Source organism: Nycticebus coucang, chromosome 4 (assembly GCF_027406575.1).
Source record: "Nycticebus coucang isolate mNycCou1 chromosome 4, mNycCou1.pri, whole genome shotgun sequence".
Lineage (NCBI taxonomy): Eukaryota > Metazoa > Chordata > Mammalia > Primates > Lorisidae > Nycticebus > Nycticebus coucang.
Window position 1 is genome coordinate 68616437 of NC_069783.1, and position 27208 is coordinate 68643644.

Here is a 27208-nt window from a genome sequence, read left to right on the forward strand (position 1 = left end):
TGATGCCATAGCACTCTAGCCTGGGTGCAGAGTGAGACTCTGCCTCAAAAATAACAATAATAATAATGATAAGAAGAAGAAGAAGAAGAAGAAGAAGAAAGAGATTTTCCACACCTTTTTCCCTTAGCTCTGACCACTGAGAGGTCCAAGGAGTAAAGATATCCCGGTAGCAAGGAGCACACCTAACACTCAGGCCCTGGTGTCTGAATATCTGGTGGCAGTGAAAGGAACCAGAGCTCCTGGAGGAAAAGGCTGATCCCCATGGCTGGTGCAGGGAAACGGCAAGATGAGCCTGTAACATCTTGTTGTGCCAGAAAATAAAGGACTTCAGTTATGATGGGGACATGTCCCAAGAAGACAGGAGCTACTTTGAAGTGGCCCCCATGGCCAAATTTCAAACAATGTGAGCATCAAAATAAAGACCAATAGTAACTGAGTGTAACTCATGAATACAATAAGAATCTCTGAGTCCACAATGATGTAAATCAACCAATAAAGAGGGAAAGGCAGGGCGGCGCCTGTGGCTCAGTCGGTAAGGTGCCGGCCCCATATACCGAGCGTGGCGGGTTCAAACCCGGCCCCAGCCAAACTGCAACCAAAAAATAGCCGGGCGTTGTGGCGAGCGCCTGTAGTCCCAGCTACTCGGGAGGCTGAGGCAAGAGAATCGCTTAAGCCCAGGAGTTGGAGGTTGCTGTGAGCTGTGTAAGGCCACGGCACTCTACCGAGGGCCATAAAGTGAGACTCTGTCTCTACAAAAAAAAAAAAAAAAAAAAGAGGGAAAGGCTTTCTTTAGAGTTGAGTGCCAGCTAATAAGTGTAGAAGGATAAAATTAGAAAACCGCCTTTGGTAACCATCACAGGGATAATCAACTGAGGCGAACATCATCAGTGGATGCTAAATGTAGTGGGTGATAGTCTGATGAGAAGGAGGATACCATACTTCATATGGTCCAGAGTGTCTCTCCACCAGACTCAGGACAGGGGGATAATAGATACTTCACAGTGAGCGGAGCCACCTGCAGACAGCACTTTGACCAGGTGACGAAAGTGAACATCATCAGTCACGGAATGAGTGGGCATCCTGTGCCTCGTGGTGTGACGTGCTGAGGACACCCTCCACAGAACACATAACCTGAGTCTAATCATGAGGAGACATCAGAATCACCCAAATTGAGGGTCATTCTACAAAATAACTCATCAAGTCTCTTCCAAAATGTCAAGGCCAGGAAAACAAAGACAGGCTAAGGAATTCTTCAGATTCAAGGGCACTAAAGAAACATGGCAACTACACACAATCTGTAGCTACATTTGATCCTGGACGAGAAAATAATTTTCTAGGGCTATAAAGATTATTATTGAGATGACTGGAAAAAATCGAATAAGTTCTGAAGATGAGATAACAGTGATAGTATACCAATATTAACTTCCTGATGTTGATAACTGTCATGGTTATATAAGAGAATGTCTGAACATCAAGCGGTTCTCCGGCCTAGACCTCCCAAACTGCTGGGATTACAGCTATGAGCCACCTTGCCCTGCCAGAAATACACATTGAAGTATTTCGAGATAAAAGTGCATCACATTTGCAATTTTCAAAGTTTCATATCCATATAGATATAGAAGAGAGAATGGGGGTGAGAGAAATGATAATGTTAAATGATAAAATGTTAATATTGGGGGAAACTGGGAACTGAATATGGAAATTCTTTGTACTACTCTTGCAACTTTCCTGTTACATCTGAAATTAAGATGTAAATTAAAATAAAGCTTTGCGAGATAAAAGCTTGAAGAATTGTCTGGCACAGTCTGGAGAATGAGTAGGCCTTCAGCATGTGGCAGTCATTATTAGAGAAGGGCTCGTCTGGTGGCTGGTTAACTAGAGTAGAGGAATTAGAATGTTCTGGGCCAGGGCTTTTCAACTTTTCCTGTGTCTAAGAATCACCTGGGTGTTTGTTTAATGCAGTCTCTGGTGCCAGTCTGGGCGGAGATTGAGATTCCGCATTTCTAACAAGCTCCAGGTGATGCTGACTTTCTGCCAGTCCTTGGATCATCCTTTAGACACCAAGGGGTAGAATCTACTGGAATCCTTTAGACACCAAGGGGTAGAATCTACCAGAGGTTCCCAAGCCTGCTGCACAGTAGGACCACCAGAGAAGCCACTGACGATCAATTTCCCCAGGAGATTCTAACATGTTGCCAAGATGAAACCCTCATGTTGATTCCTGCAGCCTCCTTTCCAACACCGCAAATCCAGAACTTAAGTCTAAATACCGCCATAGCTTCCCAGCCACATCCTATACCCAGAAGCCAGAGGACTCTTCCTGCTCCTCCATGTTTATCAAACACCTGCCGTGCAAGTGCAGACTCCTCACCCAGGCAGCAAGCCCTCTGAAGTGTGGCCACAACCCACTTTTCTTGCTTCTCTCTCTTTGATACTTGGCCCCTAGGAGAGCCGTGGCCATGGTCCTGCAGCCCCCTGCCACCTTCACACACCAGTGTCTGTGATCACACCCTCCAGCTCCTGTCTTAGTATCATTCTGCTCTCCAGGTAGGAAACACCACGTGTTCCCCTCCTTCCTGGGGCCCAGGCAACGGATGTTGCAGACATCCCCCACACACACACCGAGCCCACTTAGGGTGCTCACTTCATCTAGAAGAGGTAGCTGGTGGGAAGCCAGGAGCTCAGATGGGCTCCGCTTACTCAGAGCAGACGGCGAGGGCTGTCTGCTGCTGGACACAAGCATCCCATTCAAAATTGCCAAGGACAGGCTCACCTCCCTGCTGTGTGGGGGGACGGGCAGGGAGGGGATGGCTTGGGTATCACCCTAGAATTCTGGCCTGGCCACCTAATTCCTCAGTCTCCTCCTCAACTCCCCACCCATCCACTTTCCCACTCAACCTCCCTCTTTCCGCCTAGCATGTGTCTGGGATCTGAAGGACCTAGAGGAAAATAGGTCATGGGGAGGTGCACCTGGGTTGTTCCCTCGGAAGAGGGCTTGGCCTAGGAGAGCAGCAGCATTTGTTAGGCCAGCAGAGAGGGGTCTGAAAAACAAATTTAAGAAGGGGACCCAGGAGGCACCAGCAGAACACCCACTCCAGTTGTTTCACCTCTGCTGCAGGCCTCCTGGGAAGGAGCTTTCTCCTGATCCCACACTGCCCTTCCCTCCACATGCCCTGGGGCTGCCAGAGCTAATCTCAGTTCAGATGCTTCTTGGCTACCTAGCCAGGGAGATTCAGCAAATCCTGGGGGTCAGGGCTGAGCCAGTGCCTCACTCTCCAGGAGCATCACAGCTGGAATCAAGGGGAGGAAGGGCCCAGGGAGAGGCAGCTGTTCTTGGCTCAAATCAACTTCAAGATGTCCAGAGGTCTCACCCCTGCCTTCCGGCGCCTGCTCACGCGGGCTGTTTGTCACTCCCTTAGGAGTTAACATGAAAATTTCCAGGAGGGGGTCATTCTACCCTGGAAAGGGGGAAATGGCCCTTCATGCCTCCCATGAAAAGACTCTCAATGCTTTATGTCCCCAGTATCCCAGGTCTCTGCATATCTGAGTCTCTGACCTTGTGCCCATCTTTCTGGGCCAGTTTGGAGGGTGTGGACCCTCCTCCTCCCCTGAGAACTGACTCCCCAGATGTGCTCGTCAGGGAGGTCTGAGATCGTGAACAAATCTGCTCCTCTGTGGCTATTTCTGTCCCCTCAGTATTTCCCTTTGGCTTGAGGGTTTTCTGAGTCCCAGCCCTGCTGAGTTCCAGAGGAAGAAGTAGGAACCTGGAAGTACATGTGAGATGATCCCTAAAGGAGATGAACACCCCATATCTGGATCTGGGAATATCCTCTCCTTTGGGGACTCTGTAGTTTCAGGCTCCATCCTAAGCGCCTCTAGGAAGAAGCAGCCTTCCCACCACCAGCTGCTGTGAGTCCCCACTGCCACCAAAACCCCATAGCTGCCCTATGCTGGTCAACATCTGTCTGCTGGCCTTGCTCTCTGCCTCCAAGTTCTGGCTGTCAGAGCGGCTGTGAGAATCCATGTGCCTGGTAGATACTTTCTTGTTTGTTTATGACAACCACAATTTTCCGATCCCCAATCAAGACATCTCACATATAACTTTAGGGTCACTTTGGGGAATAAGAGGTAATTTGGATGCTAAAATTTCATAGATGGAAATAATTAGAAGAACTATGTCTACATTTATAATAATGAGAGGATTTATGAGGTCAAATATTTTAAATTGAGGCTGTCTTAGAAAATCCCAGCTATGCAGCCACCGTATATATATCCTCTTGCATCTCCAGGCCAGGTGCTCAGTAAACATTCGAAACTCCCTGACTTCAACATTTACCCCTGTTTCTCCCACCCTCTCACATTCCTTTCGTCCCCAATCAACACATTCCATGGTTTTCTTGTGATTCAATATTTATTTGTTTTAGAAGCAATTAAATTATTGGCACAAGGCTCAGTGGGTTTCAAAGCAAATGACAGATGGAAAATACCATTGTATAGGTGGGAAGATTCATCAGGGGCTGTCCCAGAGCAATCGTAACCTTCCCGTGCCAGCTGCACTGGCTTATGAGGACCCTGCAGCCGGGACCCAGCCCAGCTAAGACAGGCATTGTAGACCTGAAAGTGACTAAGCCACACCGCAGGGGATTCTGAATGGGTTCCCTAGTCTTCTTGAAGACAGACATGTCTAGCCTCGTTAGAAGCTCTTCCAGCCTTGAGTCTTTGCCATCAACAGCAGCTCAAAGACTGTGGGGACCCTGTCCCTCCAGGCCAGCCTGCTCTCCCTCACTTGTGTCTTTTCATTGGAAGCCTTTCCCCCAGGAGCAGATGAAGGCTCTTGCAGAGGGAGGAGGGAAGGGCAAGAGTTGATTTAGAGGGTTGGCTACGCCCAAGGACTCCCCTGAAGGTATGTACCCCACACAATGGCGGGTTTCTCACCAATCTTGGGGGTTAAAGAAAAGGGGGCTTCTCAATGAAAGAGCTACTGCTGCACCTCCTCTGAAGAGGGGTCCTCCTCTATGAGCTCCAGGTCAAACTCATCTTCCAGGGACCCTCCCACAGGCAAAAGGCGGAACTTCTTCCCCCTCAGGGTGCATGTGCGGTGCTCGAAGTCCAGGACGGCATTGTGGTCCTGGAGCACGTCAGTGCCAATGATGGCCTCTTCAGCACTTGCGTTGGCCACTAGGAACTGTGCCTTCAGCTTCAGCTTGCCCAGGGACACTGCGGTATCCCAGACACCCAGGATCTTCATTTCAGCGCCATTGGCCACCTTCACCACATTCTCAAAGGGCTTCAGGGTGTCCAGATCGCCATCAGTGACCTCCTCCCACAAGCTTGGGTGCACCACGGAGACCTGAGCCCCAGAGTCCACCAGGAACCTCACGGGCACTTTGCCAATCTTCCCCTTGAGGTAATAGCCCTTACCCATGCTGTTGGCAAAGACGATTTCTTTGGGCAGGTGGCTGGGGACAGTCCTGGGGACTCCAAAGGTCTTCAGGAGGGCCTCTTTCACGATCTCATAATCTCCCTGGTTCTGGGGACTAAGCCCAGTGTAGACCTCCAGGGCATCTCCCCGAAGGGACTCTTTCAGGAACCTTAGCTTGGTGACATGGTCCCAATGGTTGAGGTCATCGATGACTTCAAAGCGGTACAGCCAGAGGCTTGGAGGGACATTAGCTCCATCAAAAGGCTCTGGGATGAAGGCATGCTGCCGGCGGCCTTCCTGGCTCCTGGCTCCGCTCCCTGCCATCCTTCTGCTCTCCGCTGGAACTTCAGCAGCAGCCCACGCCAAGAAGAGAACGCCACAGAGCAGTGTGGGCGCAATCACGCTGGAGAACAAGGTTTCACGAAGCAGGGTGTTCCTTACTTGCCCGGCAGTGGGCAAGCAGAAGGGAGCAGGCGACTCGGTGTCTGACAGGTGCTGCTGTGGCCTAGCTCTGCAGAGCCTTTTTGATGCTGCTCTGGGGCCCCCGGGGCTCCTCACTCTCCTTTGTTCTGGAAGCTCCGCCCTTCTTGCCCCACCCTCCTGGCAGCAAGCCGCCTGACAGGATGGGTGCCTCACCCCGCACATCCCTCCACTGACTGACACAGATCAGCCCACGTCCCCAAAAAGGCCAGCCTCAGTCGGAGCCTACCCCGGGACCCTCCCCAGCCTGTGTCCCAGAATGGCAGACTAGGACCCTGAAGTTGTGATGGCATTCAGGTGTCTCTCGTCAGCAGAGAAGGAAGGGGGAGGGAGGGAGGGAGAGGCCAGAGGCCCTGCAGCTTTTAGACCTGGGAAGCCCCTGTTGGCCTCACCCCTCAAGTGACCACTTTGATAGTCAAAGGAAAGGAGCTACATTTGTTGAGCTCCTACTGTATACCAGGCACTGGGCAAGTGTCTCTCAGACATTCTAAATTGATTATGGGATCCTATAGGGTTTCCCGCAGAGAGTGACAGAGGAGGGTCCCAGAAATAAGAATGTACGGAAATCATTATTTAAATGGAAGGAGACATACACAAACAGACACGCATAATCATTTTACAGAAATTCAATTGCTGGCTCGGCGCCTGTGGCTCTGTGGTTAGAGCGCCAGCCATATACACCTACCAGTTCAAATCCAGACCGGGCCTGCCAAACAACAATGACAACTACAACCAAAAAAAATAGCCAGGCGTTTTGGCGGGCACCTGTGGTCTCAGCTACTTGAGGCAAGACAATCACTTAACCCCAAGAGTTTGAGGTTACTGTGAGCTGTGATGCCCTGGCACTCCACTGAGGAGCAACATAGTGAGACTCTGTCTCAAAAAAAAAAAAAAAAAGAAAGAAAAGAAAAAAGAAAAAAAAAGAAATTCAATTGCTGTAGTAATTTTCCTTCATTGATAACCCATAACAGAGTCAGCCCTTTTCAGGGGTTGGTCTCGAGCAGTGGGCTCTCATTAAGGCCAGAAGTGGGCCAGCACAGATATTGAACTTCTCAGAGGACGCTGGAATCCAGAATATGGCTCCAACTGTGGGCAACCCATCCTCGACTCCACATATCTGTATCCTCCCTGCCCACTCCACGGAAGGGGAAAATTTGACTCTTTTTTTCTTTCTGAAAGGCAAAACAACCGCCATGTTCATAGTGAGAGGCTGGAAGGCTCCGGCTGGTGGAGACCATCTGTGTGACCCTCTGTTGCTGTGGGGGAAGGGCAGCCCTGGAGGTCCCACAGCTGTCTACAGGGACCTGTGAGTCTGAGGGCTGAAGGCTTGACCTGGGCCTGTGCAGGGGCTGCTGGAGGGATCTGCTTTTCTGACCCCATTCACATGTCACCTCTCCATTGCCCCCGCTAACCTGTTACTTGCACCTGCACTCACTTCCGGTGAATGCGTGTCACAGTGTGCTCTGCAGGTCTGTCTCCTGCTATAAACCAGGGTTTGGGGCTCACAAACCCAGTATTTGTGATTGTCTCCATAAAAACTTGCTCTGGGACCCAGGGGGTGCTTTCTATTGGGCTCCTGGCCTGGCTGTGTGCTCTCACAAAATAGGATTGGTTAAGGACAGGAGAGAAGAAAGGCTAGGTGGCACACCTGTGGCCCTGGGATGTTTTTTCTGGCCTAGAGCCTGGCCCTCTCCAACTCCCCATGCCATTCATCACCCAGGGCCTGGCTAAATCCCAGAGATACCCTGGCCCCATTCCTGCCTCTGGATGGCCTCAAGGTCCCCAAACATTCTGCAAGACTCATTCCTTACCACTGTCTCCAACCCCTTCCACCTGACACAGTGAGCCAACAGAGAGGCAGTTGGGTCAGCACCTCCCACCACAGCTGCCTGGCTAAGGTGGAGCCCTGTGGCATTCCAGGAGCCCCAAGGAGAGGGAAATGGAGTCAGTGGGAAGGTATCAAGAGCAAGTGAGTGGCTCTCTGCGAAGAGTGCACAATGAAAAGCTTGCATCCAGAGAGATAGCCCAGACACATCCAAGACCAGGAAGCCCCTTCTGCAGGTGGGCTCTTGTGGACAGACTCCCAGCTCTGGGGATGAGTGTTGCTCTGTGACCCAGTAGTTTCCAGGCTCATGCACGTGGTCCCCTGGCAGTGGGAATGAGTGTGTGACCAACAAGGGAGAGGCAGAGTGGCTTGTCAGCTGATAAAGTAGGACTGATGGATACCCCAAACTGGCTTTTCAAACCATAGAGGTAGTGATGTTGTCACATCTCCCCGTTATTCCTAGATTAGAAATAGGTGGTCCCGTGCAACTTCATTTGACTGGGTTTGATGATCACTTTGGCAAAGTCTTTTCACCACATCCATCATCTCTGTGAGTATCATCATGACCTGTGAGCAGACCAGCACTAGGACCGGGGGTGTCCTAGAGCACTAGGACAAGGAGCTTAAAATAGCTTGCCTTAGCCCACCCCTCTCCAGTGGCTTCATAGGGTCACTTTGCAAAGACAGGGAAAGAGGGTGCTGGACTCAGGGAAGTGCAGCTGAGGTGGGGGGCCTTTGCTGTTGATAACCTTGTTTGAGGGGAGTGGCCTCATGGGCAGTGAAGCAAAAGTTGATTATTACACATTCCAGAATTTCATGAGCCAAAGAACCAGTTTATTATCATCACACCTCCTACATGGGGGCCTTCTCTCTCTCTCTCCCCACCCCCAAACCCTCTGGAGCAGACAAAGCCACAGGTGATGACATGTTTGTAGAAACATCTACCTCCCTTAAAGTTCTTGAGCTCAAATCACCTCTCACACCAAGGAGCTCAAGGCTTGCTTGGTCCCACCCTCCCCACAATCTTTATACTCATGAGTGGCAGTGATTGAGGAAGATGGCCCCACCAGGCAGCCTTCCAGCCGCGGGGCCTCTCCTACAGAAGCACACATAGTTACTATGCAGGTGGAGGGGTTGGGGCCAGCCTCTGGCTGAGTTTAGGGGCCCATCTTTGTCTAGGAGCAGGAACATGGGTGAAGGTAAGTGCTCAAGTACCTTAACCCTTGGAAGATGCCCATACCTGGAATACCAAGGAAGCACTCAGGGACCTTGGAATGGCTACACTAATGGAGCATGGATGAGCTAAGCCAACTGGGGCAGTGCCACTGCTCCTCCCAGAACATAGAAAATCACAGCTAATTATTGACAAGTATAGGTATTGGGGCAGGACGCCCTCATTATTGCACATTAACCACCGTACTCAACAATAAACAGGAAGGGCTGAGGGACTCCCCACCCTCCACACCCCCTCACTGAGATTTCTCTGCCAGCCCACTTCTGCCTCAGCTGCCTGGTTCCCTTTTGCCATTTCTTCTCCCCCAGGAGAGTTGGGCAAATTGGTACAAATTCAGAGCAGAGCCCAATGGGCCCTCTGAGAATTGATGCCTTCATTGTGCAGTGGGGACACCCCATACTCTTTTCTACTTTCTGGGGAATATAGCAGGGCCTGGAGGAGAGACCTGATGCCTTTGAAGTCCTGAGGGTGGAGGGGCAGGCCCCACAGTGCTGGGACTTGAAGCAGACTTGCCCTTCTAAGGAGACCTTTTTTTTTTTTTTTTTTAGCAAGGTGCCCAGGGCTAAAGACACCTTACAGATCATGGTGCCCCACAGAGAGGCCAGTCTGGAAGAGAAGGTAGGTCAAGAGAGGGTGGGACAAACCTCAGCTGCACAGGTGGCTGCAGCTCCACCCAGGCCCCTGAGCCATCCTGGGGGGCTAGTGGGGAAAAAGCCAAGAGGGATCCAGGGGCTTTTCAAGGCAGCACAGGAAGGTTGAAGGGAGATAAGGAGGTGTGTCTTTTCTCCAACTATGGCTGCTTCATGGGTGTTCAACTTGCCCTGCGTTCAGAAAGATCCAGGCTTGGCTTAATGGTCTCCTGTTGCCATCTTGAAATTCCTGATAATTTTGAACAAAGGGCCCCACATTTTCATTTTTCATTTTTCACTGGGCCCTGCAAATTATGCAGCTTATTTTGTCACAAACCAATCTGGTGGTGAAGGCTTCTCTTCACACACACACACACACACACACACACATACACAGACACACCCAGACACACACACTCCTTACCAAGAGCCACACATACACTGTCCACAAAACATTCTCCCTGTACACTGTACACGTCTTCTGCATGTATAACACACACCATACACACAGTGCAAAACAGCTAAGAAATTGTGTAACTTGCATATAGGATTCAGCCCCACCTTTCATTTCATTTATTTATTTGCACCCATATTTACATTGAGTATTAACATATATTTATTGGAAACACCTGCTGTTTATTAGCCTCTGGGCACACTTACTGCTTCAGAGGACTAGGCAGGTCCCAGGGCTTACAAGCTAATGAAAACAGGATGTAGCTGTTTAACAGCCAAGTTTTGAAGAGTTTAAGGCCAATATATATATGCAAGGTTGACCCACTTAAAGCAGCCCCCAATCACAACCACGCTGCTTTTGAAAGGAGCTGGTTTATAAGTGGGTCATCCTGTCTTCTGCTCCCTGCCACCTCGTGAGGCCCCCTCACCACCAAGAGCAAGGTCCCTGTTTTCCTGCCCTGCTCCTGCACAACTGGGCACCCCCGTGCATCCTGAGGCCTCTGTCCCAGGGCTGGTGTCTGTGTAGAGTCGGTGGCACAACCACTAGGAGGACCACCTGTGGCTGCTTCCAGCCTTCTACTTTTGTAGGCTTATGGCACCAGGTCTTAAAGCTGAAAAAAGAAATGAAGAAGCGAATTTGGCATAAGAATCTGGGTAGGAATTCAGATCAGAGCCCAAGGGGATCTGGGTGGGCTTTGACCAAAGCAAGGTATGTTGGGAAATGTAAGGCACCAGCAGGACCCTTGTTGCCAAGCCATAAATCCCCCCAGTACCCACACGGGCACTACCCAGCATTCACACTCAGGCATAACCAAAGGCATGTGGGAAGGACAGCTTGTCATTGACTGGCCCCTTTCTGGGTTCCTGACAGACCTCCCCAAGATGAGAGTTCCTGCCACAGCCCTCCTGAACAGGCCAGTGTTGTTGATGTGGGGGAGCACCCTTGCTTGCAGGGCACCTCCCCAGTTCTCCACTGCTGCAGGCCTCTTCCCTCCTTTACTGCCTAGTTTAGGAGCCCTTCCACCCAGAAGTGGCCCAGCTCAGCCCACCAGCTGAATCCAATATGGAAGTAGCAAGATGCTTAGTGCAAGTCATGAGCCTGGAAGGTCGTGGGGGTATTTGGGGAACAGTGATCTTGGACCCCCAATGCCATCAAGAGCTCTCCAAGCCCAGGGTCAGAGTAGGGTGGAGTTGGTCAGAACAAGCTGCTATCTCCTAGAAGACCAATTTGCCAAAACCAGTTCTCTACCTGTTTTTATCTTATAATCAAATATGAAGATTGCTAAAATGTCCTGAGGCCTTCCCAGTCCCGTCCTCATGGCCTAACCCTCCAAACTGGGCTTCCACCTTTTCCCCAATTCCTGCTGACCCCACCCAAGACCAGACCCTCATCCCTCCCACCTGGGCCAGAGAGGGGGCCTGGCTCTGAGAAAAGATCCTATGCAGACTCCCTTTTTTCCTTCCGACTTTCAGGGTCCCCTCCACTTAACTAAGGTTGGAAGTGGGACTTGTAAGACAGATCCAGACAGCTTTGGGGACATTAAATCACTTATGACAAGCACCCCTGCAATTTGTGAAATATTCAAGTAATCAAACATACAGATTGGATAATCTCCAAATCTAAGTGGGCTTCTAATTACACTAGGAAACTTGGCTTAGACCTAGACACATGGAGAAATTTTGTCCAAGTTAAAATACCTCAAAGTCACCTTTGAACTGATCCTGAAATAGTTTTAATTGCTGCTAATGATAACTAGTATTGTGAGCAATGAAAACATATAAAATAGCCTCAGCACAGGGAACTACTTCTTTTGAATCAATTGCCAACTCAATCTTTGCTCCTAACAGATAAAAGATTGGTGTGGAGGGCTGGAGGAGTAGGGTGGGAGAGAAGAGGTACCTTCCCTCTAACTTTTCAAACTCATCTATCTTCTTTACCTTCCAGAAGATGTGGGAGAGGCAGGAAGGGGACGAGGGAAAGAATAACAGAGCCCTAACGTACGAAAATCTCTAGGTTATTGGTAGCCGCATTAACAAGCATTTGTTGAGTACTTACTACGAGCCAGGCAGCATGGTGATGGCTGTAAATTGGCGCATGGATGGACAATGCCAAATAAGTGGGTTGATTCAATTCCATGCATATTTACTGAGGCCAACTGTGCCTCACTCTGAGAGATGAATCAGACCTGAGCCCTACCCTCCTGGAGTTTGCAGATGAGTAGGGAAGAGACTCAAACCCAGATGCTCCAAATCCAGAGAGCCGTGTGTGGGAGGGGTCCAGCGCACACTTGGAGATTCTGGGCAAGATGGTGGCTCAAGGAGCACTAGGCAACTGCTCCCACCAGACATCAACCAATATTACCAAAGAAAATTAAAAATAAAAGGAATATAGGGTGGCAGCCATAGTTCAATGGGTAAGGCACCAGCCACCACCCAGTCTGGCAGCTTTAAACCCGGCCTGGGCCAGTTGAACAGCAATGACAACTGCAACGACGACAAAAACAGCCGGGCATAGTGGCGCACGCCTGTAGTCCCAGCTACCTGGGAGGCTGAGGCAAGAGAATCACTGGAGCCCAAGGGATGGAGGTTCCTGTGAGCTGTGACGCCACGGCACTCTACTGAGGGTGATATAGTGAGACTCTGTCTGAAAAATAATAATAATAATAAATAAAAGGAATATGAAAGGGGAAATCTGCACTGACACTGAAACCAGAGAAGGAGAGCATCCACAGACCAAAATCTTGGATTAAATTTTGTTGCTCACAGCAAACTCTGTGAGGAGTATTTGGGCAGTGAGGGCACTGCAACTGTACTCCGGCTACCCAGATTCTTAAAAGGACTGGCAGAGAAAAAAGTTTGGCAACATTAGCAACTGTTAAAGCTAAACGGTAGATATAACACGGTTTGTATGAGTTTCCCACTACTTTTAGGTGTGTTTGAAAAGTTTCCATAATAAAAAATAAACAAAAGCTCTATACCCTCCCCAGACTGACCAGCTCAGTCCTTGGCCCACACTCCGGGCAGTCTGCATGTCCTCTAGTCTTGGGCACTAGAAACACTGGTCACTGAGGACAAGTGGTCCTGGCTTGTGGCGTGTCCCTGCTGCACATGGCAAAGATTCTGACTCTTCCCTCTGTCCATTCCCCATAGACATGGCAGGGGCCCCTGCTTCCCACCCTCCCACCTGGGCTCTCACCCACCTTTTTTCTTTTTTTCTTTTTCTTTCTTTCTTTCTTTTTTTTTGAGACAGACTCTCAAGCTGTCGCCCTGGGTCGAGCACCGGGGCGTCACTGCTCACAGCAACCTCCAACTCCTGGGCTTAAGCGATTCTCTTGCCTCAGCCTCCCAAGTAGCTGGGACTACAGGCGCCCGCCACAACGCCCGGCTATTTTTTTGTTGCGGTTGTCGTTGTTTAGCAAGCCCAGGCGGGGCGCAAACCCGCCAGCCTCGGTGTATGTGGCCAGCGCCCTACCCACTGAGGGACAGGTGCCGAGCCCGCCCACCTTCTTGTTGCAGGTGTCTCTCCATCCTGTCTCCACTTTTCCTGAATCTCTAAATTTTCACGCTCCCTGGGTTCTCCTCCCTCATTCAAATCGGCATGTACAGGTCTCTCACCCCGTAAAAAGGAAAACCTGCTTGTGCTTCCGCATCTCCTTGGTCAGTGACTACTTCTCTCCTTCCTTCCCAGACAGTTTCTAGACAGGTTTGCCCACAGTGAAAGGGCCATGGTGTGTGGCTGCCCCACTGTGGGGCAGATAGAGGCTGAAGTCTGGCCTGCACCCCTCCTGCCCATCCGATGTGCCGGGATGAGGGGCCGGTGCCCCTTTGTAATTCACACAAAGATGCTGGAAGGTCAGGGCATCCCCACTTACCCTCTGCCTCACTGCAGGGCCTCCTCTCCCACCACCTCTCAGCCTTTGGAGAATCTGATCTCTGAAACATTTGCATCTTTGCTTTTCCTCCTGTTTTCTGTTCCTTTGGTTTCTGTGGTCCAAGTTTCTGGATCTTCTGTGTCCAAAACCACCCTCCTGTGTCATTCACAGGCCACCCTCTCCCTGGACCCTCTCAGATGTGGTTCCCTGAGGCCCATCCACAGCCATTCCCTCCATTCCACTTGCCTTCTCCCCAGTCCGGGGGCCCCCAGGCTGCATTTCTTACCTGTCCCCCTCTTATCCCCACTGCCTGCCCAACTTGTCCCCCCCAGAACTGCCACTTGCAGCACTGAACATGCTCTTGTTCCATCAGATATCTCTGCCTCCTGCGATCTTTTTTTATTATTATTATTTCAAAATATTAAGGGGGTATGAGTGTCTTTGTTACATGAACACCTTGTATAAAGCTTGAGTCAGCTTTCCGTGTGTCCCTCTGCATTTTTCATCTGGGCAAATGGCACCACCCTCCAGTACCTAGCCAGTTCTCAGAGTCAGAAACGCAGGGGTCTTCCTCACTCCCTCCCTCCTCCCATGGCGAATCTGGCTCCTCTTCCTGAGTCTTCCCCTCTCACCCTCCGGCCCTGCCCACCGTCCCCCTGTTCAGGGTGCCCCAGCCAGGCAGTCATCCTACAAGTCTCTCTGCTCCTGCCTCCTCCCCGTTAATTCACCCTCCTCAGGCCACCACGGTCATCTCTTCCAAAGATGTAAATCTGTTCATGTCATTCTTCTCCTCAAAATTCCTCTAGAGCTCCTCATCCCCAAATAAAATCTCATCTCTTAACACAATGGCGAAGGCCCCATCCCTAGTGCATGCTCCACCTACACTCAATGGCTTGTAGTTCCCCAAACAGGACTGGCTTTATTGAGCCTTTTCACAAGCCAAGCACTTGGCTGGGCAAGCCCTCTCCACACCCCTGCTCTCCGGCAAACCCCAGCACTTCCCTCAGAGGTCAGCTAACAAGTTGCCACCTCCAAGAAGTCTCCCTTGATCCCCACCCCTAAACTTAGGGTGGCTCTCTTCTAAGCTTGTGTCACAGGGAATTGCCATCCTCAGGCCACCCGCAGGCTCCCAGAGGCCAGGCTCAGCCTCTCACTGACTTGGAGCAGCACTGGGCACAGTCCAGACATGAAAGGCTTCTGCCTTCCGCTCATCCATGACCTGGAGGTCCTCCAACCCAGCCATCCTCACCCTTTTCCCACGAAGCCTGATCTTCCTTCACAATCACTCCTGGCTCAAAGCTCTGAATATCGGGCCTGGCAGTGCTATCTCTATCCACAGACCTGTGGCATCCAAAATTTTTCTTTTTCTTTTTAACTGGCCCGAGTAAAAAAGACATTTTTCATCACAATCCAGTACGTCTATGACCAAAATATGTGAGGTATACATGTAGGTGAAATAAAATGTATTTACTACGTATAACCTATTCTGGTATTTTCTATTTGGCTCCACTTCTTTTTCTTTCCTTTTTTGAATGCTGGTAATGACACACTAAATTAATCTCCCAACCCACTCACTGGCCCCCACCCACCATTAGAAAAACCGCCGCAGCCAGTGGGGTCCCCGAAGGTCCCCTCAGGGGCAGCATGACCAGCACAGTGGGTTAGGACAGGGCTTCTCAAACGTTCTGAGAGGCAGGGTCGGTCCATAAATTTCCAATCTGTCACACACTCTATTATTTGAAAATGTAGTAAGAATGAATTGTTAGAAAATAATAAAATAACAAAGATATTAAAATGCAAGCTCAGAGTCATTATAATCAGGTCCAACAGACAGGGCGGAGAGCTGAGAGTATCGGGTGGCAGGAATGCACTGGAGCTCCAGCCAAAATGTACCACAATTTGCTAGTCCATTCGTGAGTGGAATGCCAGCCCTTGGGATGCCCTCCAGGCCTTGACACTCGGCCATACCTGCCCTGCCAATCTTGGTGCTGGAGCGTTTTGAACTTGTGTCATCTGGGCCCTTTGCTGAGGAGAAAGATGCCTCTGGGAAATCTGCAACCTTGTCAACAGAGCTGCCTGAGCTGAAACCCACTGCCCTCCAGGGGCTCCGATTCTCTTGTTGTCATCTGGGTCCTCACAAGTGCTCAGCACTCTTCCTCGGTCTTCCTCATCCTCCCAGCTCCTGGTCTTGGCCTTCACCTCTCCTCAGCTCCTCGCTTTTCCTCTGCCTCATGCTCTCCGAAGATGGCGCGTAATGTATCTGGTCTGCAGAGAAATGGTGTGTGGTGAGCCCCAACATCCTTCCCTCCTACATCCTTCCTTGGCGTCTCTTTTCCTGTCCAGGCTAATCCTTCCACCTGACAACCCTACCCCCAGACCCCCCACCTACCTGTCCAGCCCCCTCCTCAGGACCCTCTTTCCATCAGATTCCCTCCCAATCCTGAGAATCCTTCCAAAGCGTCAGCTCTCTTTGTCACTCCTCAGCCTGAGGCAGTCCACCCAGTGGTAGGCTGGTAATGTTTAACAATGGGCTGCCTAGGGAAAATGTATGCACATACTATACACATACATACATTTATATAAATTTTATTGACCTAAAGGATGGCTAATAATTTACAAAAATAAAAAAACATACACTACTCTTTTTTTTTTTTTTGAGACAGTCTCACTCTCTCACCCCTGATAGAGTATTCACAGCAACCTCAAACTCTCAAACTCCTGGGTTCAGATGATTCTCTTGCCTCAGCCTCCTGAGTAGCTGGGACCATGGGTGCCTGCCACAAGGCCCGGCTATTTTTTTAGAGACAGGGTCTCATTCTTGCTTAAGCTAGTCTCAAACTACTGAGCTCAGGCAATCCACCTACCTTAGCCTCCCAGAGTGCTAGGATTACAGGCATAAGCCACCACACCTGGTCCCAACTACTCTTTGAATCCTATGGAATTCTCTCGTTGATTTTCACCAACCTGCTGAATCCATAACCAGCCTCTAGTCATAACTGATGAATGTATTTCCAACATGAGTGTTGATGATATTTCTGTTTGTACCAACTAGTAAGAAAAAAGTGAAACAACAAAGACATAGGCTGGAACTTGACTTGTTAGTGGCGTGAACAACTTCTTTACTGAAGCAGATAATAGTTTTGGGGGGGGTGGTTTTTATTTGTTTGTTTGTTTTGAGACAGAGTGTCACTCTGCCACCCTGGGTAGAGTGGCTTGGCGTCATCATAGCTCACAGGAACTTCAAACTCTTGGGCTTAAGCAATGCTCCCACCTCAGCCTCCTTAGTAGCTGAGACTACAGGTGCCCACCATGATGACTGGCTAGTTTTTATATTTTTAGTAGAGACAGGGTCTCACTCTTGGTCAGGCTGGTCTCAACTCCTGAGGTCAAGTGATCCACCTGCCTCGGCCTCCAAGAGTGCCGGGGTTACAGGAGTGAGCCACCTTGCCCGGCCAGGTAATAGTTTTTTAATATTACAAGGACTTTTGCTTAATTTTTCTGTGCCATTCACAATGTAATGACTATAAGCAAATCATATATTTAAGTTTAATGTGCATTAACATCATCTCCATAACTTTCTTAAATCTAGAAAGTCAACTGAACAATAAATCAAGCCCTGATTTATGGTGTCAATATTCCCACCTTAGCCATTTTCAAACTATCAATATGATGTCACTGAATGCAGACGTGGGAAGAAAAGTACAATTAACACACCACTGTACAGTATTTCCACAGACATGATATATGTAAATAATCTTAAACCAATAAACAATAACAAAATATAAACTTATTGGAAAGCAATAGGTTTTGAATATTTATTATCTTTGCTGAAATATATAATTTGGTTAATTTTATAATTTGGTTAATTGTAAGTTTAAATAATTTAATAATAGCTGGGTTAAACCACTGAGTCACAAAAATTTAACAATCAGCTCTTAGGAGCTGGTATGATCTGAGTTTACCTGGATCTGAACCCCCCCAGCCCCATCTCTGCCTCGAGGCCCTCAAAAGGCTCTCTATACACCTGGTACCCCTCCAATGTACGCTTCTCAAGTCTTTTTTTTTTTTTTTTGTAGACACAGAGTCTCACTTTATCGCCCTCGGTAAAGTGCCATGGCGTCACACAGCTCACAGTAACCTCCAACTCCTGGGCTTAGGTGATTCTCTTGCTTCAGCCTCCCGAGTAGCTGGGACTACAGGCGCCCACCACAATGCCCGGCTATTTTTTTTGTTGCAGTTTGGCTGAGGCTGGGTTTGAACCCACCACCCTCAGCATATGGGGCTGACACCCTACCCACTGAGCCACAGGCGCCGCCCAGCTTCTCAAAAGCAAAAACTGAACTCATTTTCTTTCTCTCAAATATGCTCCTCTCTGGGCTGCCGTGTTGGTGAAGGGCTTCAACCCAGAGACCCAAGCCAGAAACCACAATGCTGCCCTCCTGTAGACTTCATACCGCCTCTGATGTTGGGTCACTGCCATCTGAACCCCTGTTGAGTCTGTCCCTGCTTTCTGTGCCCTGCCTGCTCTGGGTCACACCCTATCACCTCTCACCTGGGTGGCTCATCGGTTCCTCCCTGCTTCCCTGCTGGCTGGACCTGCGCACCTACCTCCTGGCATCAAAAATACTCATTATGTCCTTCCCTGCACTGGGCAAAACCAGGATCCTAGGCTTCCCTGAGCCCAGCAGTCATTGCCCTTTGTCCCTTGTCCTGTCCTGATCCATCTCTGCCGCTCAACCTCTGCTCCAGCTGCAGAACCAGCTGCAGCTCCTGTAACCCAGCCCACCCCCCTCCTGACCACGGTGCCTTGCATGTGCCATTCTCCACCCTGGAGGGCTTTTCTCCATTCAATTCCTGCTCCACAAATTCTTAGTCATCATTTTGGACCCACCTCAAATATCTCCCCAATGAAAGCTCCACCCCAAGCGGAATTCACTCATTCATTTGTTCATTCATGCATTCCTTCACTAGTAGCATTTATCCAGTGCCAGCATGTGCCAGATTTTGGTGTAGGTGCTAGGGTTGCAGAAATGAGCCAGACTCTCAGGAAGGTCTCAGTCTAATGGGGAAAACAGAAATAGGGCTTGTGGGCCCCTGGCAGGCAGAGCTCTGCAGAGGGCACTGGGGAAGAACAGAGGAGGGACATCCTTATTCAGGCTCGTGGGGATGGACCCTTAATCTGAGCTTTGATGGAAGAGTAAGAATGGGGGCAGAGAGGGGTGTTCCAGCTAAAGAGAGGTGGCTGCAAAGGCCCTGAGGCACGAGGGTGCAGGATATGTTGGGAGCTATGTGTGGTTCAGGTTGGCTAACTCTCTGGGTTCAAGAGAAGACTGTAGAGGAAGCTGAGACCAGGTCCAGAGGTGTTTTAACAAGCACATGGGGCGGCGCCTGTGGCTCAGTGAGCAGGGCGCCAGCCCCGGCCAAACTGCAACAACAACAACGAAATAGCCAGGTGTTATGGCGGGCACCTGTAATCCCAGCTACTCGGAGGCTGAGGCAAGAGAATCGCCTAAGCCCAAGAGCTGGAGGTTGCTGTGAGCTGTGATGCCACAGCGCTCTACCGAGGGCAACAAAGAGAAACTCTTTCTCAAAAAAAAAAAAAAACAACCAAACACATGGCCAAAGCTCAATGTATGGTGGTCCAGATAGTGGTGAAGGCAACAGAGAGCAGAGGGGAGACTCCTCAGAGCAGAATTACAGGCCTTTCGGAAAGATGGCCATGAGCACAACAGAAGCACATAAGGCGAGGAGCACGGTGCTGGGTGAAGGGATGGGCGCAGCAGAGCAGTAAGAGGTGCGGAGCCTGCAGGCGAGGGAGGAGAGGGAGGGAGTGTGGCAGAGGGCCGGCAGGGCTTGGTGACCCCTGAGAGGGAAGGTGGCAGTGGGCTGCCCAGGTTTCTGGTCTGGGTGGAGTGGTGGCACTCTCTGCAGTGGGGACCGCTGAGGGGCGGTTTGTGCTGTGTCTCTGAGGTCATCTGGGGATATACCCGGTTTGAGGTACATGTAGCACAGCCAAGTGAAAATGTCCCCTCACCAGTTGGATATTGGGATCTGAACTTTAGGGGGAAATCTGATTGAAAGATGGCATTTGATACCGGGCATAGTGGCACTTGACTAGAATCCCTGCTCCTTGGAAGGACAAGGCAGAAGGATCACTGGAGCCCAGGAGTTAGAGACCAGCCTGAGCAACACGGTGGGACCACGCCTCAGTTATGGAATAAATAAATAAAAATTTAATGAAGGGTGAGTGCAGTACAATAAGATATTGTTTTTTTTTTGTTTGTTTTGGGGGGTTTTTTTGCAGTTTTTGGCCAGGGCTGGGTTTGAACCTGCTACCTCTGGCATATGGCGCTGGCGCCTTACTCCTTTGAGCCACAGGCGCCCCCCACAATAAGATATTTTTTAAAATGTGAGCCATCAGCAAGTCACCATTTGGAACTCGGCTTCCTCGAGGAGAGAGAGAACTGACTGAGGAGAGAAAGGGACTAAGACACAGGCCCTATGGGGACAGCAACATTGAGATGGGAGAAGGAGAGGGAAGAAGCCATGAGCAGAGAAGGAGAAGGCCTGGGGCAAGAAAGGAGAGATGGGGGCTTGGTGCCCCGAGCACAGTGGTTTCGGCGCTGGCCACGTGAACCCAGGCTGGCAGGTTTGAGCCAGGCCTGGGCCAGCTAAACAACAATGACAACTGCAACAAGAAAATAGCCTGGTGTTTTGATGGGTGCCTGTAGTCCCAGCTCCTTGGGAGGCTGAAACAAGAAAATCACTGAAGCTCAAGAGTTTGAGGTTGCTTTGAGCTGTGACGCCAGGGCACTTTACGAAGGGTGACATAGTGAAGACTGTCTCAAAAAAAAAAAAAGAAAGGAAAGTGGTGCTCAGCTCAGGGAAAGTCCAGCAAAAATACAAAGTGCCAGGGCAGGATGACCCATACCTCTAATCCTAGCACTCTGGGAGGCCCCGAAAGGAGGATGTTTTGAGCTCAGGAGTTGGAGACCAGCCTGAGCAAGAGCAATACCCCATCTCTATTTTTTTTTTCTCTTAAAACAGGGTCTCACTCTGTTGCTTCAGGCCAGAGTGCCCTGGCGTCAGCGTGACTCACAGCAACCACTAACTCCTGGGCTCAAGCAATCCTCCTGCCTCAGCCTCCTCAGTAGCTGGGATGCCAGGCACCTGCCACAATGCCCAGGTAATTTTTTCATTCTTTGTAGAGACATGGTCTCCCAGAGTGCTAGGATTATAGGTGTGAGCCACTACTCCCCACCACCCTGTCTACTAATAGAAATATAGACAGGTGGGTGTTGTGGCTGATGCCTGCAGTCCCGGCTACTCCAGAGGCTGAGGCAAGAGGTTTAAACCCAGGAGTCTGAGGTTGCTGTGAATTAGGCTGATGCCACGGCACTCCAGCCTGGCTGACAGAGTGAGACTCTGTCTCAAAAAAACCCTCAAAAGTGTAGAGGAATTTAAGAACTCAGGTGCATAGGTGGCCCTGGTGACATTGAGTGAAGGAAGAACAGCTGTAAAGGAAAAGTGTGGGACAGCAAAAGGGGAGGAGAAAGTTGAGACAATGAACCAAGGCCATGGGGTCAGGAGAGGAAAGAACGGGTTGGGGCACACTGCCCAGGTGGGGCCAATGGCTGGGGCAGCCGGAAGACTCTCAGCTGAGAAGTGGGCAGTAGGATTGGGGTGGAGTAGTGTTCAAACTGTGGGGTGCAGAGGCCAAGCCCACCCAGACTGCTCAGTGGCTGGACTGGGCTCTCAGCCCATGGGCACCCATCTCCTCCGGCAGGGAGTGTGCAGACTGCCCCTGTCAGCAACGGTGGAGGCTGTAGGCCCTGGGGAGCTTGGCAGGGTGAGGACAGGAGTCAGGAGAAGGCTGGGATCTAGGGGGGGATTCTGGAACCATTTTAGTGCAGAGATGAATGACAATGTTGGGGGCTGCGAGGGCATGAAGCTGTGAAGCTGCTGGTGTGTTCACAGCCCATCAGCCAGCTGCCCTGCCATGTGGTATCTGGCAGCCCCAGCGCTCCTGGGCAGGGCTGTCCTCTGGGCTCAGAGCAGCTGGAGCACACACCTGGCACCCCACCCCTAGGATGGTTCCAGGCCGAGGCTGGATCCCCAGGGAGGAAGAAGGGTCAGCACCAGAGGTGCAAAAAGCTGAAGAGCCCTGGGCATCTGTGGAGGGCAGAGCTCCCTTTGAGGAGGAATGGGGCCTGCTGGAGGACGGGTGGTATCAGGCTCGCCAGAGGAGAGGATTCCTGGACCGAGTTGTGAGGAAGAAAAGGTGTGTCCTAGGTAAAGCAGGGACTATGGATGGACCACAGAGAGGCCCCACTTGTCCAGCAAGAGCCCGACCTATACCGTGTGGGTGACCTGTCCTGTGGGGGTCCCCTGTACTATAGAGCGGGAGGAAACTTCCCTTCACCCTGGAAGGTTAACAGAAGGAGCATCTCACAATAAGGCAGATCGATAAGAGGAAGATACATTTACTGTGTACACAGGAAGATTCACAGAGTTATTACCCAGGATCCCAGTGGGATCCAGAAGTTTCCTCATTTTAGAGGGGGAAATGAGGAATGTAGGTGATTCTGTTGTGTGGCGGTAAGTGGTTACTAGGCAGGATGAACAGATACTTGGGGGAATGAACAGATGTGAGGAAACAAATGGACTTGTAAATGATTCTCTTTGGAATTTAACCTAAGAGACAAGTATTACCTTTAAAATTATTTGGGTCAGGTCTGGTGGCATTCTTGATCTTCTTTCCTGCGATATATAGAGGTAACAGGGAGGGGAAGAGAAGTCAGTTGTTCTTTTTGATGGGTCTGGTTTTCATGAAGAAAAGATACCTGTTGATCTCTAACAGCCTTTAATTCAAAATGTTCTTTACGCCAAGGAGTCATATTTAGGGTGAAATCTCCTGAGCTCGTGTATACTGGGAAAGCACTCAGAATTACTTAAGGAAAAGACTGTGTATAGCAGGTACATTTGGATTTGCCAAGATACTTGGCCACCAGCTTCACTCCCTTAGAGACAGAGGCCTTATCCCTGGTTGTCACCCTGCGGTTCTGTGGTGTAATTGGGAAATGTGGGCCTTACTGAGCCATTACAGGGAAAGAAGTGGGGTGTGAAGGGGACACTCAACAGAAGCCCTCTTGCTGTGCACAGGACCTAGTAGATGCTCAGAGATTATGTACTGAATGGCCAGATTAGGGGAAGGGCCTGGCCAGAGGCTGCCTGTTTAATATCCTTCCTCTTTTGCTCCCGTGGCAATGAACCTGCTCTTGATTGGGGGTTGTTGTTTTTTGTTTTGTTTTGTTTTGTTTTGAGATAGTCTCGTTCTTGATCAGGTTGGTCTCAAACTCCTAACCCCAAGCAATTCACCTGCCTAGGCCTCCCAGAATGCTAGGATTGATTTTGAATTTGCTTTAGCTGACCCAAGGTCAATGTCTATGCAGCCTTCAGACCAAACACCTCGGGGCATGAGGGGTTACACCTGTCCTTGCTCAAAAGTGAAGGGAAGTTGCTAAACAGACGAAAAGAAGAACCACAGTGCTTACTGCCCTCTATGCTCTTCCTCCCCCATCCTGCCCCCAGCTCTTGCCTCATGGAGGGTCAGAACAGGCAAGATAAAATCTGTACACCCGTAGCTCCAAAGAAACCTGAGTTAGAAATGTGGCTCAACCACACCCAGCCCTGTCCTTGGCCAGCTGTGTGGCACCAGAGGCCCCGGACTCCTGGCCACATGGCCTGTGTTTCGGATGGGTGACCTCTGAAGCCTGTGCCCCATCTGTGCTAAGGCCCTCAGGTTTCCATTCAAGACTCTGTGAGATCCAAATCTGATTTTGGTTCTGGATAGGGGACCCCATTTATTTCATCTTCTCTGCTAAAATGGGTAGAAGGCAATGAGGGATGGAAATTCCTGCTCCTCCAAGAATTGGAGGGCCCACTGACTTGTGAGAGACTCAGGTTTTGCTTAGAAGCAGGCTCGGCCAGGCAGGGGCGCAGTGGCTCAGGCAGGCCTATAATCCTAACGCTCTGGTAGATCAAGGTGGGAGGATTACTTGAACTCAGGAGTTAGAGACCAGCCTGTGCAAGAGCAAGACCCTATCTCTAGTAAAAATAGAAAAATTAGCCGGATGCAGTGGTACACAGCTGTAGTCCCAGTTACTCAGGAGGCTGAGGCAAGGATCACTTGAGCCCAGAAGTTTGAGGTTGCTATGAGCTATGATGACAATGATGCCCCTGCACTTTACCCAGGGCAACAAAGCTGTCTCAAAAAGCAAACAAACAAACAAAAAGGCAGCAGGAAAAAAAATGTAGCAGGCCCAGCCCCACAGCACCTCCTGTCAGCACCTGCTCCCTCCAATCTTGGAGAGACAGCAGTGTGGATGGGCAGCCTTCACCCCCACCTTGGCCTGGAACCAGAGGCTGGAGCCACTTGCCAGTAGTCAACCCCACCGTCCTTGAAAGCCAGTATGAGCTCTTAGGCCCCTTGTGTAGTTCAGAATATAACCAAGACACGACCCTGGGTGTAAAACCAATTCTTTATAGAACCTCACACAGGACCTTTGCCCAGGGGTGATTTTAAATAATTATCTCTTAAATGCTTTCCAGAATTTGAGTGAGTGAATCAATTAATGGATTGCACTGACCCTAAGTCAGGAGCCTTTAAAAGCTGTATGCTGTGGGTTAAGCATCCCTTTGCCAGCTCCTTCCTTTCACCCACCCCACAGCAGACAGGCCTAGCAGCCCCCACCCCCAACCCCCACACACATCCGGCACAGAATGGCCCTGTAAGATGGCACGACATGGCCTCTCCATGCTTTATTCCCATCCTCTTTGTCTTTGTACCCTACACAGAAAAGGTCTCAACTCAGAATTGTTTGAGGATAGAAAGTACTAGAAAACTTCCTACAACACGCACACATGAAACATTAGGAATAAAATGAAGAAATTCAATTTTACGGAATTTTTGTTCAAGTTATGGAAATTCCCAGTGTCTCAAAGGAAAATGTCAACTCCCGGACAAGCACATATAAGTAAACAACTTAAAGACACTGGCAGCAGGCCACTGTGGGTGGGAAATCACCAAGAGGGGACTCTGCTCCCCCAGAGTTTCTGTAATTGTTTGGAGGTATTATTCCTGCTTCTCCAGCCATACTGTACCTTGTGTGAGATACTGTCGAAAGAACACAGGGCTGAAAGGCAAGAACCTCAAGTTCTAGGCCCAAGACAGCCCCCAAGTAGCTGTGTGACCTGAGGCAAGGTCCTTGGCGTGTCTGGGCTGTCATGGTCCCACCTATAAGCTGAAGGACGGAGGTCCCTGGTCACTTCTATTCTTTGCATGTCTACTGTATTGTCACAGTGCCTGGCCCAGTGCCAGCTAGGAAGGGCCTCATACGCACAAATGAAAAGAAATGGCCCAATGTGACTTATGAGTTGTTATAACGCCAAATCTGGCTTATGCTAAGATTTAGATGAAGAAGGTACCATTTCCCCACCAGATCACTGGGAGTTGGGTAGAATGCTTCTTTAGAGAGTCACAAGATGAAAATGAGAAGTAGGAGCAGCTTCACAGGGGGTGCAGGGGAAGGGCCCGTTGCAGTCACTCTGGGTTGTGCCTTTCCAGACCGTTTGGCCTGTCCTCTGTGTCACAAGCCCCATTAGGGGTCCCTGCCTCTGGGGGGTGCACAGTGAACCTGGATCCTCTAGAGTCGGGGTCCAAACCCACACTCCTCCACCCCAGCTCAAGGAGGAAGCAAGCTGGGCTGCTCCAGGGCCTCCTTTGAATGCACACCACTGGCCACGGCCCTCCGCAAGGCAGGCCTGCTGGCAGGGTCCTGGGCCTTGTGGCCATGTAGTGACCCCAGAGAGAAATATTCATTCTAACCCCCAGAGAAGCCTCTTCCCTGGGGGCTCTATGCTCTCCTGACACTTTCTCTCCACCCTCCAGGCCTCAGCGGGCTGTGAGAACCCGGGAGTCTTCCAGGGAGGCTTTCCCCAGACTGGATCTGAGGAGGCTCACACACTTGTCTCCGGACACGCGCCGGGGGCCCAGCTCAGAGAGCAGGGGAGCTCAATCTGAGAGTTAGGCCAGCTCTGCCTCACCCACCAAGCGGCTGTGGGAGAGCAGCGTGACTTCCCTGGGCCTCTGTTTCCTCCTTCGTATGATGAGAACAATAGGCCCAACCTGGTTGAGCAGTTTTGCGGATTAAATGAGATAAGGTGTGAGGAGCACTTAGGCCAAGCCCAGAGACGGCTGCGTTTATGGGGATGATTACACTGAGGTGGCGGGATTAGTCAAAATAGAAAAGATGGAAAAGCAGAACTCATCAAAAGGATATTTCGTAAATGTTATTGTTTATCATGATGTGAATCTTGAAGTTTCATATTAAATCTTTTTCCTTTGAAAAAAACAAAAAACCCACAGGTAGGACCAGCAAGAGGCCACAGTGGAAGTCTGTCAGCGACAATGTTAAAGGTGTGCCGGTGGGACTGTGACGGTGAAAGGCCCTGAGACCGACTGAGACCCTGTGTTCCCGGGCAGTGGCAGACTCCACAGGAGCCCAGGGCTGCCCTGCGGGTTGCGGAACCTCCCGCGTTGCACAACTGAGGAAACTCAAGCTCTAAGACATGGGTGACCTGCGGGAGGCCACATGGCAGGTGTGTGAGTTTGGACAAGAGGCCACATCTTCCCATTTCTTCTCCACGTGGCCAGATTATTTTCTCAGAGACTCATTTGTGTTTAGATGGTTGCATTTTCCCTTCCCCCTCCCATTTGAAGAAGGTATTGGACCTGTCCTCCTCTGGCTCCCCTGCCTCAAGGACGTTTGAGTTTTAGGACCAGGCAGAAGCTGTCCCCAGACCCTTCTCTCTTTGCCTCTTTTGCCCTGAGTCTGGCTCCCTGTAGACTAGGAGGAAAGTGTCTTAGAGGTCACCCTCTGGCGGAGGAGGACCTGGCATGGGCAGGGAGGCCTGTGCTCTGACCTCTAAGAGGGGCAGGCCACAGGGGGCAGGACGGTTGGGCCTTGAACACATGGACACAGGGGCCTCAGGATGAACACAAAGGCCCCAACAGTGGCCGAGCAGACAGTCCGTAGATGCCCCTCTTTCCAGGCCATCCTGCCCACATTTTCTTGGCAGTATCATCAGCCTCCTGGATTCTGGGGTAGCCCTCACTGGAAGGGGCCTAATAATGACCAAAATGGAATTTCTTCCCCATAAGGCACAATGGGAGCTCAGAATTGGAACTGAGTTGCTTTCAGGGCCATTCTTGCCCGTGTGGGTGGGCCAAGA

The 27208-nt window shown here is 50.4% G+C and overlaps 1 protein-coding gene and 1 long non-coding RNA gene across 3 annotated transcripts in view; both read right to left on the minus strand.

Moving 5' to 3' along the window:
* Positions 1–4377: 4377 nt before the first annotated feature.
* Positions 4378–5942, minus strand: ASPRV1 (aspartic peptidase retroviral like 1). The gene has a single exon (XM_053587143.1). The coding sequence runs from the start codon at positions 5744–5746 to the stop codon at positions 4979–4981; it is 768 nt and encodes a 255-aa protein (XP_053443118.1). The 5' UTR covers positions 5747–5942; the 3' UTR covers positions 4378–4978.
* A 9780-nt stretch (positions 5943–15722) lies between these two features.
* LOC128583177 (uncharacterized) overlaps positions 15723–27208 on the minus strand; it is a 134166-nt gene continuing 122680 nt past the window's right edge. The window contains exon 6 of one of the 2 annotated variants that reach the window (XR_008379398.1): positions 15723–16175. This is a non-coding gene — a long non-coding RNA (uncharacterized LOC128583177). The remainder of the gene's footprint in view (positions 16176–27208) is intronic. The other variant, XR_008379397.1, reaches the window with a different exon arrangement.

Coding starts and splice junctions, on each gene's coding strand:
- ASPRV1 (XM_053587143.1), bottom strand. CDS start 5,746: ATGGCAGGGAGCGGAGCCAGGAGCCAGGAAGGCCGCCGGCAGCATGCC.